The 22,546-nt window shown below is 41.1% G+C and overlaps 1 protein-coding gene across 3 annotated transcripts in view; it reads left to right on the forward strand.

Annotated features, from left to right (window-relative positions):
- AHI1 (Abelson helper integration site 1) overlaps nt 1–22,546 on the forward strand; it is a 105,177-nt gene that overhangs the window by 47,711 nt on the left and 34,920 nt on the right. For all 3 annotated transcript variants that reach the window (XM_067466586.1, XM_067466589.1, XM_067466587.1), the window contains exon 19: nt 4,731–4,851. In XM_067466586.1, the coding sequence (XP_067322687.1) occupies nt 4,731–4,851 (121 nt within the window). The remainder of the gene's footprint in view (nt 1–4,730; nt 4,852–22,546) is intronic.

The raw sequence follows: 22,546 nt of genomic DNA on the forward strand, positions 1-22,546 counted from the left end.
TGAAGGCCAAAACACCTGGGGATCCAGGTGCTGAGTACCACTGGCATAAAATAAAATCAAATTTAGTCATAGAATCCTAGAGTTGGAAGAGACCTCGTGGGCCATCCAGTCCAACCCCCTGCCAAGAAGCAGGACAATCACGTTCAAAGCACCCTCAACAGATGGCTATCCAGCCTCTGTTTAAAAGCCTCCATAAAAGGAGCCTCCGCTACACTTTGGGGTAGAGAATTCCACTGCTGAACAACTCTCACAGTCAGAAAGTTCTTCCTAATGTTAAGGTGGAACCTCCTATCCTATAGTCTGAAGCCATTGCTCTATGTCCTAGTCTTCAGGGTAGCAGAAAACAAGCTTGCTCCCTCCTCCCTATGACTTTCCCTCACATATTTATATGTGGCTATCATGTTACCTCTCAGTCTTCTCTTCTGCAGGCTAAACATGCCCAGCTCTTTAACCCACTCCTCATAGGGCTTGTTCTCCAGACCCTTGATCATTTAGTCACCCTTCTCTGGACACATTCCAGCTTGTCAACATCTCCCTTCAATTGTGGTGCCCAGAATTGGACACAATATTCCAGGTGTGGTCTAACCAAGACAGAATAGAGGGGTATCATGACTTCCCTGGATCTAGACACTATACTCCTATTTATTCAGGCCAAAATCTCATTGGCTTTTTTGGCTACAGCAACACATTTTTGGCTCATGTTTAACTTGTCCACAAGGACCCCAAGATCTTTTTCACATGTACTGCTGTCTATATTCTGTATCTTTGCATTTCATTTTTTCTGTCCAAGTGGAGTATCTTGCATTTGTCCCCATTGAACTTCATTTTGTTAGTTTTGGTCCATCTTTCTAATCTGTTGAGATCGTTTTGAATTCTGCTCCTGTCATCTGGAGTATTGGCTATCCCTCCCAATTTGGTGTCATCTGCAAACTTGATGATCATGTATTGTCGAAGGCTTTCATGGCCGGAATCACTGGGTTGTTGTAGGTTTTTTCGGGCTATATGTCCATGGTCTAGAGGCATTATCTCCTGACGTTTCGCCTGCATCTATGTCAAGCATCCTCACTACCTCTTAGAATGCTTGCCATAGATGCAGGCAAAACGTCAGGAGAGAATGCCTCTAGACCAGGGGTCCCCAAACTTTTTAAACAGGGGGCCAGATTACTGTCCCTCAGACCGTTGGAGGGCCGGACTATAGTTTTTTAAAAAAAACAATGACCAAATTCTATGCACACTGCACATGTCTTATTTTGCTAGTGTTATGAATCGTAATGTAAATATCTGATATGCACGATGTATTTTTATTGTTACAATCTGAACATAAAGCATAGTGATTAATCACAAAAACAATATGTAATATACATTGTGAAATATTTATTTCTAATTACAAATAAATGAAATTTTGATTTCAAACATGTCACAGCATGTGTAACAGTCTTAATATAACAGCAGGAAATCCATGACTATGTTTACTGTTTAGCCCTCAGTGAGGACAAAACTATATAATTTGTTTGTAACTTGGGGACTGCCTGTCCAGGTTGGGTCACAGGGGTCACAGAGACTACTGTACAGAAGAATAATACCTGGTAAAGTCAATGAAAGATTAAACGTCTCTGACCTGGAATGCTAAGCAGGGCCAGTTCTGGTTAGTATTTGGATGGGAAGCCACAAATGAATAGCAGGTGCTCTATTTCAGAGAAATAAACTGACAAAACTATTTTTGAGTATTTCCTCTCAAAGAAAACCCTATCAAATTCATGGGGCCACCATAAATAAAAGGAGACCTGAAGGCACATACATGCACACACACCCAACCATGGGCTGCTGAAAGCAATATAGGAATACATAGAAAAATATAGCTTTAGCATTTCTGAAAATAAAATAGTTCCAATGAAAATGAGGAAAAAAATTATATTTTTGAAAGTGGTTTTTTGGAATATGTAAGCATGAGTCCCCTTTCAGGGGGAGAAGAGCAGGGTATAAATATAGGAAATAAATCTATATAAATAAAAAGGTAATGTTCGTTTGTGGGATTAACAGAAATCAAAAACCATTGGACACTTAACAACCCAATGTCCTTCACTCAAAAAAAAATGATTTTGACATTTGGGAGTTGTAGTTCCTGGGATTTATAATCAAAGAACATTCTGAACCCCCCCCCCCCCCCGCCAACGATGGAATGGAACCAAACTTGGCACACAGTTCTCCCATGACCAACAGAAAATACTGGAAGGGTTTGGAGAGGAGTGTCCTTTGGTTTTGGAGTTGTAGTTTACCTTCATGCAGAGATCGCTGTGGACTCAAACCATGTTGGATCTGGACCAAACTTGGCCGGACCAGGCTTCTCCCTCCTTCCTTCCTTCCTTCCTTCCTTCCTTCCTTCCTTCCTTCCTTCCTTCCTTCCCCCTTTCTCTCCCCTTCCTTCTCCTTTCCCCTCCCTCCTTCCCTCCCATCCTTTCCTTCTTCCTTCCTTCTCTCCCATGTGGCAGGGAGAAGCCTACCGGGTGGGGACACCAGGCCAGGCGCCGCCTCCACTTGTTCTCCTGGCATGGCTGGGAGGGAAGTAGGAGGCACCTCGTGGCCACAGAGAACAAGAGAGCGTAGCAGAAGAAGATCTGTGGCCATGAGGTGCCTCCTGTTCCTCTCCCAGCCGCGCCAGGAGAACAAGCGGAGGCGGGGCCGGGTGGGCGGGGCAAGGCAGCGCTGGCTTCCTCAGGCCGGCATCCGCACCCAGTAGGCTTCTCCCTCTCACACGGAAGGAAGGAAGGAAGAAGGGAGGGAAGGAGGGAGGGAGGGAGGGGAAAGGAGAAGGAAGGGGAAGGGAAGGAAGGAAGGAAGGGGAAGGGAAGAGAAGGGGAAGGGGAAGGAAGGAAAGAAAGAGGGAGAAGCCTGGTCCGGCACGACCCCACCTGAAGCCGCTCCGGAGGGAGAGAGAGAAACGGTGAGGGGCTTTGCGCCAGGCCGCGTGGGCCAGATAAATGCCCTTGGCGGGCCGTATCCGGCCCGCGGGCCTTAGTTTGGGGACCCCTGCTCTACACCATGGCCATATCACCCAAAAAAACCTACAACAACCCATTGATGATCATGCCTTCTAACTTTAACTAAGTCATTAATAAAGATGTTGAGCAGGACCAGGCCCACGACGGAACCCTGTGGCACTCCACACATCACTTCTTTCCAGGATGAAGAGGAAGCATTGGTGAACACCCTCTGGGTTTGTTCCTTTAACCAATTACAGATCCACCTAACCGTAGTTTTGCCTAGCCCACATTTGACTAGTTTGGTTACCAGAAGGTCACAGGGGACTTTGTTGAAGGCCTTACTGAAATCCCGGTACGGTACATCCACGGCATTCCCTGCATCTACCCAGTTTGTAACTCTATCAAAAAAAAAAGAAATCAGATTAGTCTGGCATGACTTGTTTTTTTTTATAAATCTGTGTCGACTATTTGTGATGACCGCATTCGTTTCTAAGTATTTGCATTAAAAATAAATAAAATGTAAAATACTAGTTTAAAAACACATTAACTTACATATTTAATTAAAACAATTTAGACAAATGGAGATCACATATATAAGCCAGAAGTCAGAAACAACTTGAAGACGCATAACAATAATGAGATTTGAGATTTCAAGCCATTGGGGGCTTTGAGCATTACCTGTATTGACAACTAGTACAACACTTTTAAGACTGATGTTGTGCAGTTTATATATGACGCTTTAATCAGCCATGTAGCTGTTGCATTTTGCTTTAGCTGCAACTCCTGAACCATTTTCAAGGTTAGCCCCATTGTTGTGGAAATGAACATCTCCAAAATTAACCAAGTTATTCCCCGAATCTGTCATTAACTGTATATTTCAAATCCAGAGGGCACATTACTTTACATAAATCCCATAGGGCACATGCTCATAGATCTTGGTTCAGACTACATCTGAATGAGGAAGAACCAGGTTAACCCTGCTTCCTCTGAAAACATGGAGTCATAATTAGGATGTACACAAATATGTATGACAGTTACGCATTTTCTAGTTTTTTTCTAGATCTTTTATGTGTCCTTTCATTGCTACCTAAGTAACTTCTGTGTGAAAACCAAAATGGGAATTACTAGAAAATTTGAAGGGACTCCTGTGTAGAACAAACCTCTGTTCATGCAGTGAGACTTTTTCTTCTCCGGTGCATACACTGAGACTTTATTCTTGAAGTTCTTCCATCTCTGGAGTTAAGTTTGAGAATATGTATGGTTATAGTGGAAGGGAAACTCTGCTTTCTAGTTCTTCTCATGTAAGTAACAGAAAAATAACATATGTTATTTATCTTCTCAAAGAAAAGTAAATAAAATCTTAAAGGAGTGCTTTCAACCCAACCAAAAATCAGTCAGGGAAAACATGTTGTATGGTATGGTCCACAATAGATGAGGAGGCATACTGATCATCCTACAACTGGGAGACAACAGTGTTGCTGTAACAATTAAAACAAAAAGGCTACTAAAAGAAAGTGTTGGTGTGTTCCTTTAGCACACGGGATGGAATCAGTCATCTTTTAAATATTTTATGGGTTTTTCAAATTACAACACCTTTTCACAATTGAAGCTGTTTCAAGTTGCTCTTCCTGCTTTCAAAATGAATCTCCTACTCCCTGAAACTAATAAACCTTCTACTGTTTAGTAAATGTTTTGCATTTTATCTCTTCTATCCAAATTAGGAAATTACAATGAACCTTTCTTTTCTAGGCCAGCTTCAGTCCTTTGACTCCTAGTCCATCTCTGCTTTCACCACACTCCAAATTAAGACTGGCAAGTACACTGGGTGAACCACCACAGATTCCTCTGTATCCTCTTCCAAGTCAAAGTGGTAATGTAGCATACTCTGTTGCTTTGTCATACTTGTTTTGGTTCTGTATTATATTAAATTACTTTTCTTGCTCACTGATACCTTTCCTGTAAATTCTAACATGGTTAGATTTATCAGACTCTGCTTTGTACAAATATATGTAACACAGACACAAAAGAGGTCTGGGGTCCAAATTTTAGCAGCAATTGTCCAAAACAGTAAGAAGGAAGAATGAAAAATGTTATATAAAATTGTTACCACTGACATAAAATAGCTGTTAGTCCAAGTCTCGGCCTTGACAGGCAAAAATCCTCTGGAGGTCTAAAAGTCGCTACTGCTATTTCTGACCCCCAAACTAATCTGGAGGATTTACCTCCATCAAAATGTTGTTGAACTTCATTTTCCATCAGCCCTTTCCAGGCTTACCAATAAAGAGGCATGATGCAATAGTGGTTTATTAATACCCAGAGAGTCGAACATCTCAAATATAAACTCTTCACTTTGGCAAAAAGAAGGCAAAAGTTACAACAGTTCATGGAATCAGGGAACACACAGCCAACTGCAAGCAGTGCCTTTTTAGTTCCAAGCAGGCTCCTGAGTGTTTGTGGAAAATCATTTGCTTATGCAAATATCCCTTCTTGACTATGCTCCAAAACCGTAATAATCACTTCCGTCTTGTCATTGCTTTAATTGCAAAAGAAAGCACATGCAATTGTGCATCAGCCTCCTATAAATCTCAGTTGTCAAGTGTGTGATTTGTCAAAAGTTTATAGCTCCTCACAGCTGATTGAAATATCGTTCTGTATCTTTAATACCTAAAAATGATGTTCTTGACAGCAGACCCGTTTTGATAATAAGCCCATCATTTATCCCTTGCAATTGTATATTTGTAATCTTCTCATTGGTAAGACAGACAAGAAACAGACCTTTTGAAAAGCAAAATGCATTTTTATGTACAAACAAAGCTAGCAAATATAAATTATTGTTTATATTATACTTATTGTATTTATTTGATGCTTTGAAACTATATTTAATGATGCTGTCAGATAATGAATGCTGATTTGAAAAATCAAAGGTTAGTAAGAAAATATTATTAATCTTATTTAAAATGCTAATTTAAAAACTATGTATTGTGGGAAGGGGAATGCCATGAGAAAAAACAAGTCTAACTATTACAAATGGCATTGTTCTGTTGCAACAAGGCAGTGTTGCAATGCTTCTTCACCATTGGCTATAAAATGTAAGAAAGATCTTTATTCTATGACCTGGTTTGGTTATTATTCCTATAGAAATAAGTAGCAGGTTTAAGAGAAATACCATGAAATATTTGTTGCCTTTCAAAAAGGGATTTCTGTGGTTCAAATGCAAACTCATCTATAATTTACATATTCTATTATAAACTTCAGAATGAATTTGGTTAGGTTTTTTTTTAAGAAACCTCGTTATGGTTTTCCTTTCCTGTTACTCCATATGATCTTATCCGGAATAATTAGTTTCACAAGCAGAATTTCTTACTAACATTTAGAGCTCCTTCATGCATAATGTGTACTTTAGCATTGTTGCTAAGCAGTCTTTGAATAAGTGTTTCAGAGTTCTTAACTGATAAGTCTCACCTCATCACAATAGCTCTGCATTAGACCCATCTTTGCCTTGAGATGATCACATAAGGAAATGGCTTGTCTGAGTGTTGTACCACTACGGGGTAATTTAGAAATTTATTCTTTTCCCGCTTGAAATAAGCCATCAATGACCGCCTATGCCACTATGATTTAGTGACCACTTTGGGTGCAAAGGTCTCATTCTGTTTTGTTGCAATACGGGTTGAGTATTCATTATCCAAAATGCTTGAGATCAGAAGTGCTTTAGATTTTGGGGTTTTTTAAGTTTTGGAATACCTTTATCTGCATATACATACATAATAAGATATATTGGATATGGGACCCAAGTATAAACATGAAATTTATTTATATTTCATATACAGTGGATACAACTGAAAGGTCATTTTATCCAATATTTCTGATAATTTTATGCATGAAACAAATTTATCAGAAAGCAAAGGTATCATTGTCTCAGCCACCCGTTTTAGATTTTGGAATATTTTGCATTTTTAAATTCCAGATAAGAGATGCTTACCTGTATTGGGAATGTACTAGGTACAGACTGGGTGTGATTGCACTGCTCATCTCTGTCAGCAAAACCCCAAAATATTTTTAGGAGTTCCCAGGAAAACTGCTGAGTGTTGGTTCTTACTTCTCCAGAATTTGTACATTACTACATTATACCATTATTATTATTCCAAATCTCAGCAAAGAAGGGAGCATACATAGAAGCATGGTAAAAAAAACAAGGTTTTTTTTGTTTTTGTTTATTTGACTTGACATAGTGTTTGTTGTTACAAACTAACTGCATACTTGCTCACCTGTTTGTTCCAAGGAGAAAGAGGCAAGTGTAAAAAAACCCTGTTGTTCAGCTTCAGTATGGTAATCAAAATCAATACAGTTCAATTGGAACAACAATTTTATTCATTCATTCAAGGTGGTATACAGAGTTTGCAGATGGTTTTTAAACTAGACACTGACCAGACCAATCTGATCAACTTCATGTGCATTACACCACATTCTGAGATTAAACACACACACACACTTAGTAATGTGAAAACATACATTGTTGCAACAATAGATTAAAATACTAAGTACCATATATTCCGGCATATTAGACGACTTTTTTTAGCCTGGATAATCCTTGCTGTACTTGGGGGTCATCTAGTACGACGGGTATAAAAATTCGCTTCCTATTTTGGGGCCAGGCAACGGAGGCGGGCAACTGCCTAACTGCTGCGCTCCTCCAGCACCGCTTGTCTCCCACTGCTGGGCTTCAGCCTCACCGAGGGGCTCCTCCACTCCATGCCCGCCTTGGTTATCAGGGCGGCGGTGGAGGAGGCGATATACGCCACACTGACAACCGAGGCAGGCATGGAGTGGAGGAGCCCCTCGGAGAAACTGAAGCTCAGGGGCAGCCCATTCCGAGGTAGGCCTGGAATGGAGGAGCCCCTTGGCTTCCATCCGGCAGCTGAATCACCTCCTCCTCCCCTGCTGCCGCTGCTGCATTGGCAGCCAAGGCAGGCCTGGAGTGGAGGAGACCCCTCCATTCCAGGCCTGCCTTGGCTGCCAATGCGGAGGAGGAGGAGGCGATTCAGCCGTCCAGTGGCTGAATCGCCTCCTCCTCCCCCGCTGCCGCCACTGCATTGGCAGCCAAGGCAGGCCTGGAGTGGAGCAGACCCCTCCATTCCAGGCCTGCCTTGGCTGCCAATGCAGAGGAGGAGGAGGCAATTCAGCCGTCCGGCGGCTGAATCTCCTCCTCCTCCCCCGATGCCGCCTCTGCATTGGCAGCCAAGGCAGGCCTGGAGAGAAGGAGACCCCTCCATTCCAGGCCTGCCTTGGCTACCAATGCGGAGGAGGAGGAGGAGGCGATTCAGCCATCCAGTGGCTGAATCGCCGCCTCCTCCCCCACTGCCGCCACTACATTAGCAGCCAAGGCAGGCCTGGAGAGGAGGAGACCCCTCCATTCCAGGTCTGCCTTGGCTGCCAATGTGGAGGAGGAGGAGGCGGGGATGGACCGGAGATGTCCGTGCTTTGAATCATAAAATCATAGAGTTGGAGCAGACCTGATGGGCCATCCAATCCAACCCCATTCTGCAAAGAAGCAGGAAAATTGCATTTAAAGCACCCCCGACAGATGGCCATCCAGCCTCTGTTTAAAAGCTTCCAAAGAAGGAGCCTCCACCACACTCCGGGCAGAGAGTTCCACTGCTGAATGGCTCTCACAGTCAGGAAGTTCTTCCTAATGTTCAGATGGAATCTCCTTTCTTGTAGTTTGAAACCATTGTTCCATTGCGTCCTAGTTTCCAGGGCAGCAGAAAACAAATGCGCTCCCTCCTCCCTGTGACTTCCTCTCACATATTTATACATGGATATCATGTCTCCTCTCGGCCTTCTCTTCTTCAGGCTAAACATGCCCAGCTCTTTAAGTCGCTCCTCATAGGGCTTGTTTTTCAGACCCTTGATCATTTTAGTCGCCCTCCTCTGGACACATTCCATCTTGTCAATATCTCTCTTCAATTGTGGAACCCAGAATTGGACACAATATTCTTGTGGTTGTTATTATGGTTGTTATTAAGCAGGTCAGTGAATGGGAAATCTTCCATTATTAAAGATCTAATCCTGGAAGAACAAGCTGACCTGGCTTGTATAACGGAGACCTGGCTGGACGAGGGGGGAGGGGTAAATCTCTCCCAACTCTGTCCACCAGGATACTCCGTTCAGCACCAACCAAGGCTTGGAGGGCGGGGAGGCGGAGTTGCAGTGGTCTATAAGGTTTGTATTCCCCTGATCAGGTGCCCCATCCCACAGTCATCTTCTTTTGAGTGTGCCGGCTTCAGAATAGGTGACCGGGACAGGATAGGGATTCTGTTGGCGTACCAACCACCCCGCTGCACAACAGTCTCCTTACCTGAGCTAGCGGGAGTGGTCTCGGACTGGGCATTAAGCTTCCAACGGCTTATAGTCTTGGGGGACTTCAATGTCCATGCCGAGACCTCTCTTACGGGTGCAGCTCAGGACTTCATGGCCGCCATGGCAACCATGGGCCTGTCCCAATTAGTATCTGGTCCCACCCATAGTGCCGGGCACACACTGGATTTGGTCTTTTCTCAAAGATGGGGTGAAAGTGACGGGGTGGAGGAGCTGACCATCGCTCCATTGCCATGGACCGATCACCACCTGATCAGGTTTAGACTCACTGCGCCTCCTAACCTCCGCAGGGGTGGTGGACCTATTAGAATGGTCCGCCCCAGGAGGCTTATGGAGCCAGAAGGCTTCCTGACGGCTCTTGGGGAATTCTCCACCTTCATGGCTAGCGACTCTGTCGATGTCTTGGTCTCTCGCTGGGATAGGGAAATGACCAGGGCAATCGACACAATCGCTCCGGAACGCCCCCTCTCGAGTAACCGAGCTAAACCTGATCCTTGGTTTACCGAGGAGCTGGCAGCAATGAAGCGAAAGAAGAGGAGGCTGGAGTGCGTGTGGCGCCGGAACCCCACCAACCCTGCCCAAACACACCTGAATGCCTTCCTAAGGTCCTATGGTGTGGCAATTGCGGCGGCACAGAAAACATTTCTTGCCGCCAACATTGCATCTGCGAAGAACCGTCCAGCTGAGCTGTTCCGAGTTGTCAGGGGTCTGTTAAATCCGCCGAAAAGCGAGGCCCCTGATAACACGGCAGCTCGCTGTGAAGCATTTGCTCGATTCTTCGCGGATAAAATTGGGCGGATTCGGTCGGGCTTTGACGCCACATTAACGGCAGTCTCTGGGGATGTAACGAGAGCATCTGCTTGTCCAGTTTTGTTGGATTCATTTCAATTAGTTCAGCTTGAGGATGTGGACAGGATCCTTGGAGAGGTGCGACCCACCACATGCATCCTAGACCCCTGCCCTTCCTGGCTGATCAAGGAAGCCAGAGGGGGTTTGGCAGGGTGGGTGAAGGTGATGGTTGATACCTCCTTACAGAAAGGAGAGTTTCCAGCGAGCTTAAAGCAAGCTATTATAAAACCGCTGTTGAAGAAACCATCACTGGATCCCACCCAATTCGACAACTATCGGCCAGTTTCCAATCTCCCCTATTTGGGCAAAGTCATGGAACGTGTGGTGGCAACACAACTCCAGGGGTTTCTGGTAGACACTGATTATCTAGATCCAGCACAGTCTGGCTTTAGGCCGGGACATGGTACTGAGACAGCCTTGGTCGCCTTGGTAGATGATCTGCGCAGGGAACTAGACAGGGGGAGTGTGTCCCTGTTAGTTCTGCTGGACCTCTCAGCGGCCTTCGATACCGTCGATCACGGTATCTTTCTGGGACGCCTCATGGACATGGGGCTTGGGGGCACTGCTCTGCGGTGGCTCCGATCCTTCCTTGAGGGTCGGTCTCAGAAGGTGTTATTGGGTGACACCTGTTCGGCTCCACAACCGTTGTTGTGTGGAGTCCCACAGGGTTCTATTCTGTCCCCGATGTTATTCAACATCTACATGAAGCCGTTGGGAGAGATCATTCGGAGTTTCGGAATGAGATGTTATCTCTACGCAGATGATGTCCAAATCTGTCACTCCTTCTCACCTGTCACCAAGGAGGCTGTTCAGACCTTGAATCGGTGCTTGGCTGCTGTGTCGGACTGGATGAGAGCTAACAAATTGAAATTGAATCCAGACAAGACAGAGGTCCTACTGGTCAATCGTAAGGCCGAACAGGGTATAGGGTTACAGCCTGTGTTAGACGGGGTTACACTCCCCCTGAAGACGCAGGTTCGCAGCTTGGGAGTGATCCTGGACTCATCGCTGAGCCTGGAACCCCAGGTCTCAGCGGTGGCCGGGAGAGCTTTCGCACAATTAAAACTTGTGCGCCAGCTGCGCCCGTACCTTGGGAAGTCGGATCTGGCCACGGTGGTCCACGCTCTTGTCACATCACGTTTGGATTACTGCAACGCACTCTACGTGGGGTTGCCTTTGAAGACTGCTCGGAAACTTCAACTAGTCCAGCGGGAGGCAGCCAGGTTGCTCACCAGAGCGGCATACAGGGAGCATACCACCCCCCTGCTATGCCAGCTCCACTGGCTGCCAATCCAATTCCGAGCACAATTCAAGGTGCTGGTTTTGACCTACAAAACCCTATACGGTTCCGGCCCAGTGTATCTGTCCGAACGTATCTCCCTATACGTCCCACCTCGGAGTCTAAGATCTTCTGGGGAGGCCCTGCTCTCGACCCCGCCTTTATCACAAGTGAGACTGGCGGGGACGAGGAGCAGGGCCTTCTCAGCGGTGGCCCCCCGCCTGTGGAATTCACTCCCTGGGGAGATCAGATCAGCGACCTCCCTCCTCTCATTCAGGAGAAAGCTGAAAACTTGGATGTGGGACCAGGCTTTCGGAAACTCTGGCAGCTAAAAGAAAAAGAGAAAGACCATAATGATGGGCAAACAATGAAGAATCTGTTGGACCTTGGAATGCGAAACACTGACCATGAGACTGTTCATTACTATGCTATGGTGCTATATATTGATGTTTTTAATCTGTTAATTATTTAATGATTGTAACTGTTTTTTATATTTGTATGTATTTGGATATAGGCATCGAATTGTGCCTTCTTTTTGTAAGCAGCCCTGAGTCCCCCCTCGGGGGTGAGAAGGGCGGGGTATAAGTAGCAGAAATAAATAAAAAAAATAAGCAGGATGGCCACCTATCATCCCGATGTGTGTTTCTGCCTGGCAGAATTAGAGTTAGACTGGCTGGCCATTGGAGTCCCGTCCAACTTTAGGGTTCTATTGTTGTTGCTGTTGGGGAAAGGACGTTGGACCTGGCCCTGGGCTCACTCTACGTAAGGTAAACATTTTCCCCTGACATTAAGTGCAGTCTTGTCCAACTCTGGGGGTTGGTGCTCATCTCCATTTCTAAGCCTAAGTGCCACCTACGGAAGAGGGGTAGTCTTGTATGGTGAATATATCTCAAACTCTATATTTTAACTGGAAAATGTGGGGATCGTCTTATACGCCCAAATGTCTTATATGCCGTAATATATGGTAGTTTTTTCAGCATTCTATCCCAAATCTAAAATGACTTCAAATTCACGTTACACGTTATACAGTATTGGCAAATACAATTCTTGATTCAGCCCAACATTCTTTCTCTTTAATGTTGCAACAAAGAGCTGTTTTTCCATCTTCTTTCTAAAGAATCTCACAAGTTTGAGTCTTATTTCCTTAAAAAAAGGTTTTGCTGCAATAGTTAGCCCAATTGGTGACAATAGATACTTAAACATTAAGTAGACAGGGACACAAGCATGCCACTGTTTTTAAGAAAATATACTCCTTAACTTTATTCTCTCTCCTGAAATCCTTTGCACAGAAAAAAATATATCCACAACTCGCAAAAAATGCTCTTAATGCTATTTTCCTAAAAGCTCGGAAGCAACAAATGCACTAAACTTATTATTTGATTATATTTAAGTACCTGGGATACTCTAAAAGATAAGAGATATAGGAACAATCTTAGCTACAACCAAAACAATAGACTTTACCTAGCAAGATTGGTTGGAATATATCAAAATCTTCACTCAAACCTAGCACCTTAGCACAACCATTCTCCGTAACACACAGGGCCTTAAAAACATAGACAAGCAGCAGTAAAATTAGCTCAATATAATGTCGTTGTGTTATCCTCCTAAACCCTATATATACTGTACAGCAACATTACCAAAAGTTTTTGATATTAATCAAATAATTTCCCAACACTTCATCAAATCTTTCTGGGACCATTCCAGCATGTCTGCTCTTGGCCAGCTACAAGGCATCTATGCAAATGTCCACCAAATCATACTTAACTCAGTTTTAGTTTTGTTCAGTGTTGTTCCACTCAAACCATCATCAATATTGAACAAAAGGAATTAACTCCACACTCACACTCCATGTAGTGGTTTCTATCAAATATTAGCTTTTTTCACTTTCAGAACATTGCATAGAAGTGAAGGAAGCTGCTACAATGATAGTGCATTAGTTAAATTACACTTCATCATTAGAATAAAAAGAATGTATATTTTGATTTATGTACCATAACATCATATTTCATTTCCATAACAGAATAATACACAGATATCCAAAGATTCATTTTAAAATCCTAAAGTCAGGACTATAATTTGGGGCTAATAAATTGTAGTTTTAACAAAAATAAAACTTTTTGGTTGGGTAGAATGGAAACAAAACATTATTTTGTTCATCCAGTTTATATGCACTTTTTCTTGCTTCATTGTTTTTCACACATTGAGAGAAACAAACTCACCAAAATCAAGGTATGTGAACCTGCCAGAATCTTCAGATTTTCAGGTGAGGGCCTTTTTTGGGTCCTGCCACCACCATCACAAGTTTCCGTGGTGAAGATGTGATAGAGCGCATTCTCAGTGGCTGGTCCTGCCCCCTGAGATTCCTTTCCATGAGAGGCCAGGTAGTCCCTTTCCTTGCTCTCCTTTTGCCAGCAGACAAGAATCTTTTTTGATGAAGGGGGCTTTTAATATGTAATCACTCACATGAAAGCTTCATATTGGGGCTTGTGCCTTATATATATATATATATATTTGAAAGCAGCTGATATGCCACTCAAGAAAATTATTCAGTGTTGCATTACTGAAACAGCACAGAAATGTATCAGAAAATGAAATGTGATCTGTAGTATAAATCTAGAAAGTAACTGTTGTTTGACTTTATGAAAAATAAATTCAAAGTTGTATTAAAGAATGAATTTTCAATGACTGTTACTCACATCATAGTTTTTTCATTTTTATTTTAGAAGTTCTCTATAGTCTAAGAAAAATAATATAAATGTCAAAATAAGGTATTATTTGATTTGTTTTGACTTGCTAAATTTGTTTACACTGAAATAAAAACTGCATGGATTCTCCTCCCACCCTCCTCATTATACATCTGTGCACTTTAATTATGATGCTTAGATATAAAACTATAGAAATACTGTGCACAAAACTAGCTGCAAAACTTTGAAGATTCCAAAAGCTTTATCGAGAGAACATAATTCACATTTATGTGAAATCAGTATATGTTAGTATAATTATTGCTGTGCCTTTGGGATAAAGGAAGTTCTGTCAGCCAAATTATACAAGGGTGTGGATTAAATCAAGCATTACTCTTTACTTGGCATTGATCTCTGTAGGTTGCAAAACCAAGCTATGACGTAGTAATGTTAAAATAACATGCCAAAATGTGTTCCTACCTCTTTTTTAATTATATAGTACAAAAACAATCTTCATTCAGCTGGATAAAAGGGATGAGCAGAATTAAATTAGTGAAGACTTTAAGGGGTGTTAACAAGAGCAGTATTAAAAAAGAAAATAAAGCCATGTTACATTTAAATCACTAAGTTAAAAACCCAGTTTTAAATAACAATAATAAATGCAACTTTATAGACCACCCTATCCCCCCAAGGGGACTCAGGGTGGTTTATACACAAAAAGCCAAACATTCAATGCACAAGCAAGTGCAAATACATTAAAGCAATTCAGCATAATACAAATAATGACAACAGTGAGATAAGAGCATAAAATTATTAAACATAAAAACAATTACAAATAATCACAAAAACACAATACATGAAAAACATGATCAACATCAAAACATCTATCATGGTAATAACAATTAAAAATAGGTGAGCATTGGCTATTATAGTTGTTCTTTAAAATGTACCATAATGCCCATGAGATACAAGTAAGTCAGCCAGCATTTCAATGGCATTGATCTAAAGTGTCCTAGTTCTCCTCCTCCCCATATGCCAAAGTACAGAAGTGTGTTTTCAAAAGTTTTTTGAAGGAGAGGAGGTTAGGGACCATTTTTATTTCTTTTGGAAGAGAGTTCCAGAGACGGGGAGTGATCACAGAGAAGGCCCCCTATCGTTCCCACCAGGGATACCAAGGTGTTTGTGACGGGGATAGAACCAAGAGCAGGGCCCCCTCCGCTGACCGCTGTGCACGAGATGTTCTATATAGGGAGTAACTGATCTTAAATCAGGTTACTTGGTTTCAAGTTAATATGGTCCAAATTATCATGCAGTCTAAATGTTTGCTATGATAATTAAAACAGAACAGCTCAAAAAATTTGGTTATTCAAGCCATGTGTCTGTTTAGAGACCAATAACAGATTTCTGCATGTCTTTCAGGACAATATTGGTATGGAAAATCACTTTAAGCCTATGGTTATAGCCCTTTGTACTTATATGCAGAAATATAAGTTGACAGGCAAGAAATCAGGTCCAAGACTTTACATGCACTAGGAAGTGGTGGGAAAAATAGTCAAAACATGTATTTCATTTTTGGGAAAGGTATTAAAGATAAAGAGCAAAATTAAGGCTTGGTACTCTGACATGATACAGATTATTTGCAGCATTTCAGTTTGGGCACAGATACAAATTTGGCATTGGAACAGCTTTTCTCACTCAGATAAAAAGAGCCTGAGTACAAACCTGTATTTTTCCTGGACCTCTTGGTGGTGTTTGAAACTATGGACTTAGCTTTGTATGTTGAGCATTGGAACATAGTGGCATGGTCAGTTTCATAGAGTGGCATCAACATTTTCAGTACGACCTTCCTGCAGTTTCAGTGGTGGAGTTTAAATATAATTCCATCTGATCCCACATGTTTTTAGCAGTTACAGTGAAACTGCAGGTGAGGCATCACCAGAGGTAAAAGTGAAATGTCACTAGTTTGCTGTTAATGTGCAGCAGTTTCCCACTTTCTTAAATGAGGCTGTGTAGATCATCACCTGGTGCCTAGATTCAATAATGAATTGAATGAGGCCCTATAACAGGTAGCTGAGTTATGACCAGATGTGGAAAGCATCTGCGGGAGGGGTGATCCACTGGTGCCAGAAATCTAGGGTGAATCAGCCCAGGCTATAGATTTGTTGCCATTAGTGGGAAAATTAGGTCAGATCATGCTTGAGGATGTATGAGGAAATGTCTTTTCTTTATTTCTGCACCTGTTGTTCAGATTACATAAAATTTCTTGGAAGTACTGTTAGAATAAAACAATGACCCTCTGAATAGTGAGTAGCTGGTATTAACTATAACTGAGTGTTTCAATTGTTAAAGTAGGACTTTAGAGCCAGTGTAGCATAGTGGCTTGAGTGGTGGACTACAACTTCAGAGACCAAGGTTCAAAAGCCCGCTCGGCCATGAAACCCACTGAGTGACCTTGGTCATACATTCTCAGAAGAAGGCAGTGCCAAACCTCTTCTGAACAAATCTTTTCAAGAATACCCTGTGAATTCACTAAAGCTTAGAAATTACTTGAAGGAATACAAATGATACACATTTTACTATTTCATTTTTCCATGCTAAACAAAGAAGTTTCCTGTACATTGGGTAAAAACTCAAGAACTATTGCATGAAAACATTTTTACATACAGACACTGTTCGATAATACAAGCAATGAATGCCCTGAATGTATTACTGTACATTACTGCTATTATGTATTACTGCTAATACTGTAACATAGCTGACATGTTTTAATATATAGTGCTGCTATATAGCAGCACTCAAAACACCTGAAGAGCAGGAGAGAGACAGCTGAAGGCAGAAGAAGAAGAAGGCTACACCTTCCTTCTGGAAAGGATTGCCTGAACAAGAACAACAAATACACAGAATTGGCTTTGTTATCAAAAACTACTTTGTGAAGCATCTCTCTGAAGCACCCATCAGTGTTAATGAGCAAGTCTTAACCCTCCAAATTAAACTTGCCAAAAACTAGCAGGCAACTACCATAAGTGCCTACGCACCAACATTAGATACTGACAAAGACATCAAGGAAATGTTGTACTTTCAGCTGGATACCATCCTATCTGAGATACCAAAGGACAAAAATATCCTGGGTGATTTTAATGCAAGATCGGCAAGATTTCAATGGCCAGGGACTGTAGGGAAAGAAAGGATTGGAAACAGAAACTCAAATGGCATCTTACTGCTGACCAAATTCCCGGGCCACAACCTTGTCATCACTAACATATACTGTTGCCAAAAAAATAAGTTTAAGACAGCATGGAAGCACCCCCGGTGAAAGCATTGGCACCTCTTAAATTGTATAATTATACGTGCTAGAGACCAGCACGATGTACTTCTCAAAAAAACCATGACAAGTATTGATGACTGCTGTACAGACCACCAATTAATTTGCTCTGCAATTCCCATCAAAATCACTCCCAAATGTCATCTCCAGGGAAGAAAGTTAAGGTGTAAAATGAACATTGAAGAGCTCTCTAAATGACCCCTTCTCCAAACAGCATTTAAGGATCATCTACCAATGGAACAACCTTTAAATGTTGAGAAACACTGAAATAAACTGAAAACCTCTATCATTACAGCCTGTGATTAAACCATTGGATACCAAACTAAGACATAACAAAAATTGGTTTGATGAGAATGATGAGATTCAACATATAATTGATAAGAACAGATGGCAAAGATAACCAGTTGTACCACTATGAATAAGATCTACACTAGTACAAAATCTGAGGTACAAAGCAAAACTAGAGAACTTAAGAACATCTGGGGATCAATATCACCTAGAACAGCCATGAGCTTGATGGACTGAAGAAGGCAGCTTTATACGTAGGTTCATACATTTGGTTTCCTGTGGATGTCTGAGCCATTGCAAAGTCCAGCTCAGTTATGACCAAGAACTAGGCTCACTGGCTGATAAATCTGACAACAGTAAGGTTATAGAACATTTAAAAATTAAATTCACTTCTTGCATTAATTATAGTGATGATTGTATTTCTTGAAGCTTGTAATGAGCAGGTAAAATCCACCCCTAGAGGCCTTGTATACTTGAAATTATAGTTAAACGTATATTTGTCTAAATTGTTATGCAATTTCTGAGGTAATCGAGATTCCTAGTATAGTTTTTTGAAAATGAATACCCTTCTTTCTGACAGTGCAACATCAGGGGAGAAACAGAGCTAATATGTCAGTGGTACCTAATGTATCTGCAGTAATTACATCAGAGGCATAATTTACAACTTCCAGAATGTCCCTTGAGAGGTTGCTTCAAAGGATTTTCCCCTTCTCAGTAATGTGGTATGAAAGCAATGGTTATACATTCAAATGTTTGGAGTTTTAGATTTCCTTTTGTTGGCCTTGCTTTTAGTTAATAAAAATTAATAGAGTAAAGTGTGCAATGCAAAAATGAGATTTTTAAAATATTGTTGGATGATTATATCTAAAATGATTTTGCACAGGATTTTTTTCTTGAAAGGTTCCAAATTGTTATGCCACATATTCAGCCAAAATGCATTTTAGCTGTGACTTAGATAGTTTAATATTGTTATAATTATTCAAGAATAATCTGGGATATTTAGGATATTTTTCTTAGTTAAGTTCTGGAGAGAGCAAGCTGTTTTTAGCTTTTGATGCAAAGTTCTATCCTGCTTCATGTTGCAGTTCTTGCTTCCAACTGCCATACCAGCATCATCATTCTAATCATTAGAATGTATGATGCTTAGAATATGCTATTCTTTAATGGACAGAGACATTTGTGGAGGCAAACAAAGCGAAAGAAACAGCCTTGACAAGTGAGTCAAAAAGGCTTGGTTGGCTTTATGTGACTCGTAGACTGAACAAATATTTTCATCAAGGCTGATACAGGAGCTTCCATACATCAGCGGACAATCACAAGATCATAGTCTGAACTCTTATAACTTCTAGTATTTACATTTAGAGTTATGAATGACTGAATGAGTTGCCCCAAACCAGTTTCTCAGAAACTGGAGATCATGGAGCACCATGTAACAAGTAGTTGTGGCGGGAACCCAAGGGGTATATCCAGCTTTGAGAAGTGCAGTATACAAATACCGCAAATAAATAGTAAATAAATAAATAAACATCTAAGTTGTTTAAAATAGAAGATTGAATTATTGCAGTTTCAGCCTTTTGTTATTAGGTAAGAAGACATACAAATTAGTATTTCTCTTTCTAATTTTCACTATGTTATCCTATTTTCCTCATATCACATCTGTGTACACTGAAAGAATACTGTTAAGTAATCCCTGTAAGCAATTAGACTCATTGGCAGTGAGACCTTTCTGATAGGGTAGTGAAGGAACTTGAAATATTGCTACCTACCATACATGTGATTATCTGATGCTGTGGCAATTTTAGTATCTGTGAAAAAAACATGTGATCATTTTCCCATAAAATTCCTAAAGAAGCATTAGATGTGTTGGATGCTAACTATATGCAATGTAATCTCTAATTAAAATGATGACTACTTTTACTCTTTATATTTGATTATTTGATCTTTATTGTAGCTTACAGCTCTTTGGCATGTTTGTTTAGTTTTTAATTTGTTTGTTTTTCACAAATTCCAATTCAGCAAGTGAAAATATCCATCATATATAACTGAAAATGTATATGAACTTACTCTAAGTTAGGTTTAGGCATTTACCCCAGATATGGCCATAGTAAAGCAGGCTTGGCAGAGTAATTTTGAAACCATTGTGCTATCAAGCATGTGAAATCTCTCTTTTGCCCAAAAGCACACATAAGAGTGGGTTCGGGGTTATTTGTTTTTTAATCAGGGGCGGGAAATAGTGACAGACTACACTGAGGCATCAGGCTTGCATCTAGCTCATGGCCAGTCCTTTACACTCCTCTTCATTGCACTGCCTTGTTGACATATGTCCTTTGTGCTGAGCATAACAGACCTTGCTCCATTCATGCAAATCTCGAGTGATTCAAAAGTATACACATAGAACCTCTGTACAACTGTGGTGCCTGGCACAGTAATATGAGACACTTCCAGAGGATATAGGTCACACAGATGAGAGCTCAGCATGTATAATTAGTTGCCTTATGCAGATACTCTGTTTCCTTGCTAGATCTTTAGACAGATATCAAAATCCTGGCAAGACTTCCCTCCTTGTTTAGAACAACTATTAAATATGTTTTGTTTGCATTTTTATAAATCTGTAATAGCATTTTGTTGCTATAATCAGATGTCTTGATGTAGTTGCCTATTAAAATCCTGAAAAGAAGTGTATAAGAAGCATAAAGCCTCAAATTAATGTATGTCTTTACCTTCTCTGTGAAACTTCTTATTACAGAACAAGGTAGGGATTAACTTTGGATAGACCACACCTTAAGCCTAACTCAACACAGATCCATTAAAGGCAGATTAAGAGAAAAAACTTAGATATTCAGAGTGAATCAATTTCTGGATCCAATACAAATAACTGACACTTCCAGGTTATATTATCCTTGTAATTATATTAGTCCTTGCTCGTTCAGTAAGTGTTACAAAATAAGAGTGCTGGGAATCCTATAAAGCAGAGAAGGATGTAAAATACAGAAAGACTCAAGACTATGCACTTTTTTATGGTGTCAGCATGACTGTCCCAAGTTTTGTAAGCCTTGCAATATCGCTTCTGACATGGATTTGAATTTGTCTATTACACATACCACTGTATAGTCAAGCTAAGGAGGGCATAAGCAAGATGGGGAAAATACCTGGTGCACATTAGATATTCAGAGCAAGAAGTGAAGGTACCATCAACAGGGGCTTTGAGGGAAGGGGCAGCGTTTGTTTCTCCTGTTGCCTCTGGCTCAGCTTCTGTGGACTCACTTCTGGCAGAACCGAGGCCCTGACCTGCAGCTCAAGGCCAGCAACAACACCTGCTTGCCCTAGAGGCTGGGGCATAAAAAGAACCATGCCTGCAGGTCCTCAGGCCTAAGCAAGAAGTGAAGGTACCATCACCAGGGGTTTTGAGGGAAGAGGCAGCATTTATTTCCCTTACTGCCTCTGGCTCAGCTTTTAGGGACCGCTTGGTGCTGCTGGACTCTATCTTGACTGGCCTCCATTTCAACATCCTTGGGTCAGCACAGAGATACCATCATTTGTTTCTTCCAGCCATGGCCCTGATTCACCTGAGCCCTCTCTTGAGTGAACACTGCCATCCCGGTGTGGCATCTCATTCTTTCCCTGACGGAACATCTGCTCTGTTAAAACTATTTTTAATGTTTTATTCCATTTTATGTTTTATAATTTGATATGTTATATTTATTATTTGTTGTTGCACTTATTGCATTTATATATTTTTTATAAAATTTGATACGTTATATTTATTATTTGTTGTATGATGCAGCATTGAATGTTGCCATAATCTGTAAACTGCTCTGAGTCCCCTTCAGGATTGAGAAGAGTGGGGTATAAATACAGTAAATAAATAATAAATAAATAAATTAGGAGGGATATAGAAAGCTTATATTTTTTTCTGAACCCCAGCATGATTCTGAGAAATTTACTGGGAGTATATAAGGGATTAAGGAGCATTATGATTGAGGTCTGGTATTTATTACGGTATATTGTTGTAAGTCCAGTGTGTGTGTGTTAAAGGAAACCTTGCAGAAAAGCCTTGCAAAGTGTTAATGATTAACTGCAGCTGCAAAAGCTAGCTCAGCTCAGCAAGGCTGGGCCACGCCTCTTGAATGTAACAGTTTTCTGAGGCTTTTGCAAACTGTTAGCAGTTGGCTGTTTGATTTGCTGGAGAGCAGATGCAAGAAGCTCATGTTATGGTGAAGTAACCATGTACTTTTGTTATGCTCTATGATTTATAACACAGAAGATTTATTCTGTATTACTTACAGTGACTATGTAAGTGTGCCAAACTGTTTTATTTTCAAACTCTACAACCAAGAGTAAAGTTCTACTGTTTTATTTCTTCTAACTGGTCTGTGTCTTTGACATTGGGTTTTTGGACATGTTGGACATTGCTACTGCGCAACAAATTGATTCTGTGCAACAGTATTAAATTAGTTGAAATGATAATCAGCACTTTTGTGAAGATATCAGTGAGTTTAGTCCATATTTGTCATTTGTTATTCCACCTTCTTTATTGCATACTTTCATATGTAAGTAAACAACAGAAAGTCCTGAATGTCTACTACAGGCACCATAATAATTTTACATAATTTTTTACCGCTTTTACAGTTACTGCTAGGAAATACAGTTCCTTACCCTATCTAACTAATAGTCAATTTCCCGTTTTAGTTCCATCTCAGTTAACTTCACAGGTTTGTAGTCAAGGCTTTCCTTTGACTATGTTTCACTTTACAGTGCAAGTTTATTG

Source organism: Anolis sagrei, chromosome 1, assembly GCF_037176765.1.
Source record: "Anolis sagrei isolate rAnoSag1 chromosome 1, rAnoSag1.mat, whole genome shotgun sequence".
Taxonomy (NCBI): domain Eukaryota; kingdom Metazoa; phylum Chordata; class Lepidosauria; order Squamata; family Dactyloidae; genus Anolis; species Anolis sagrei.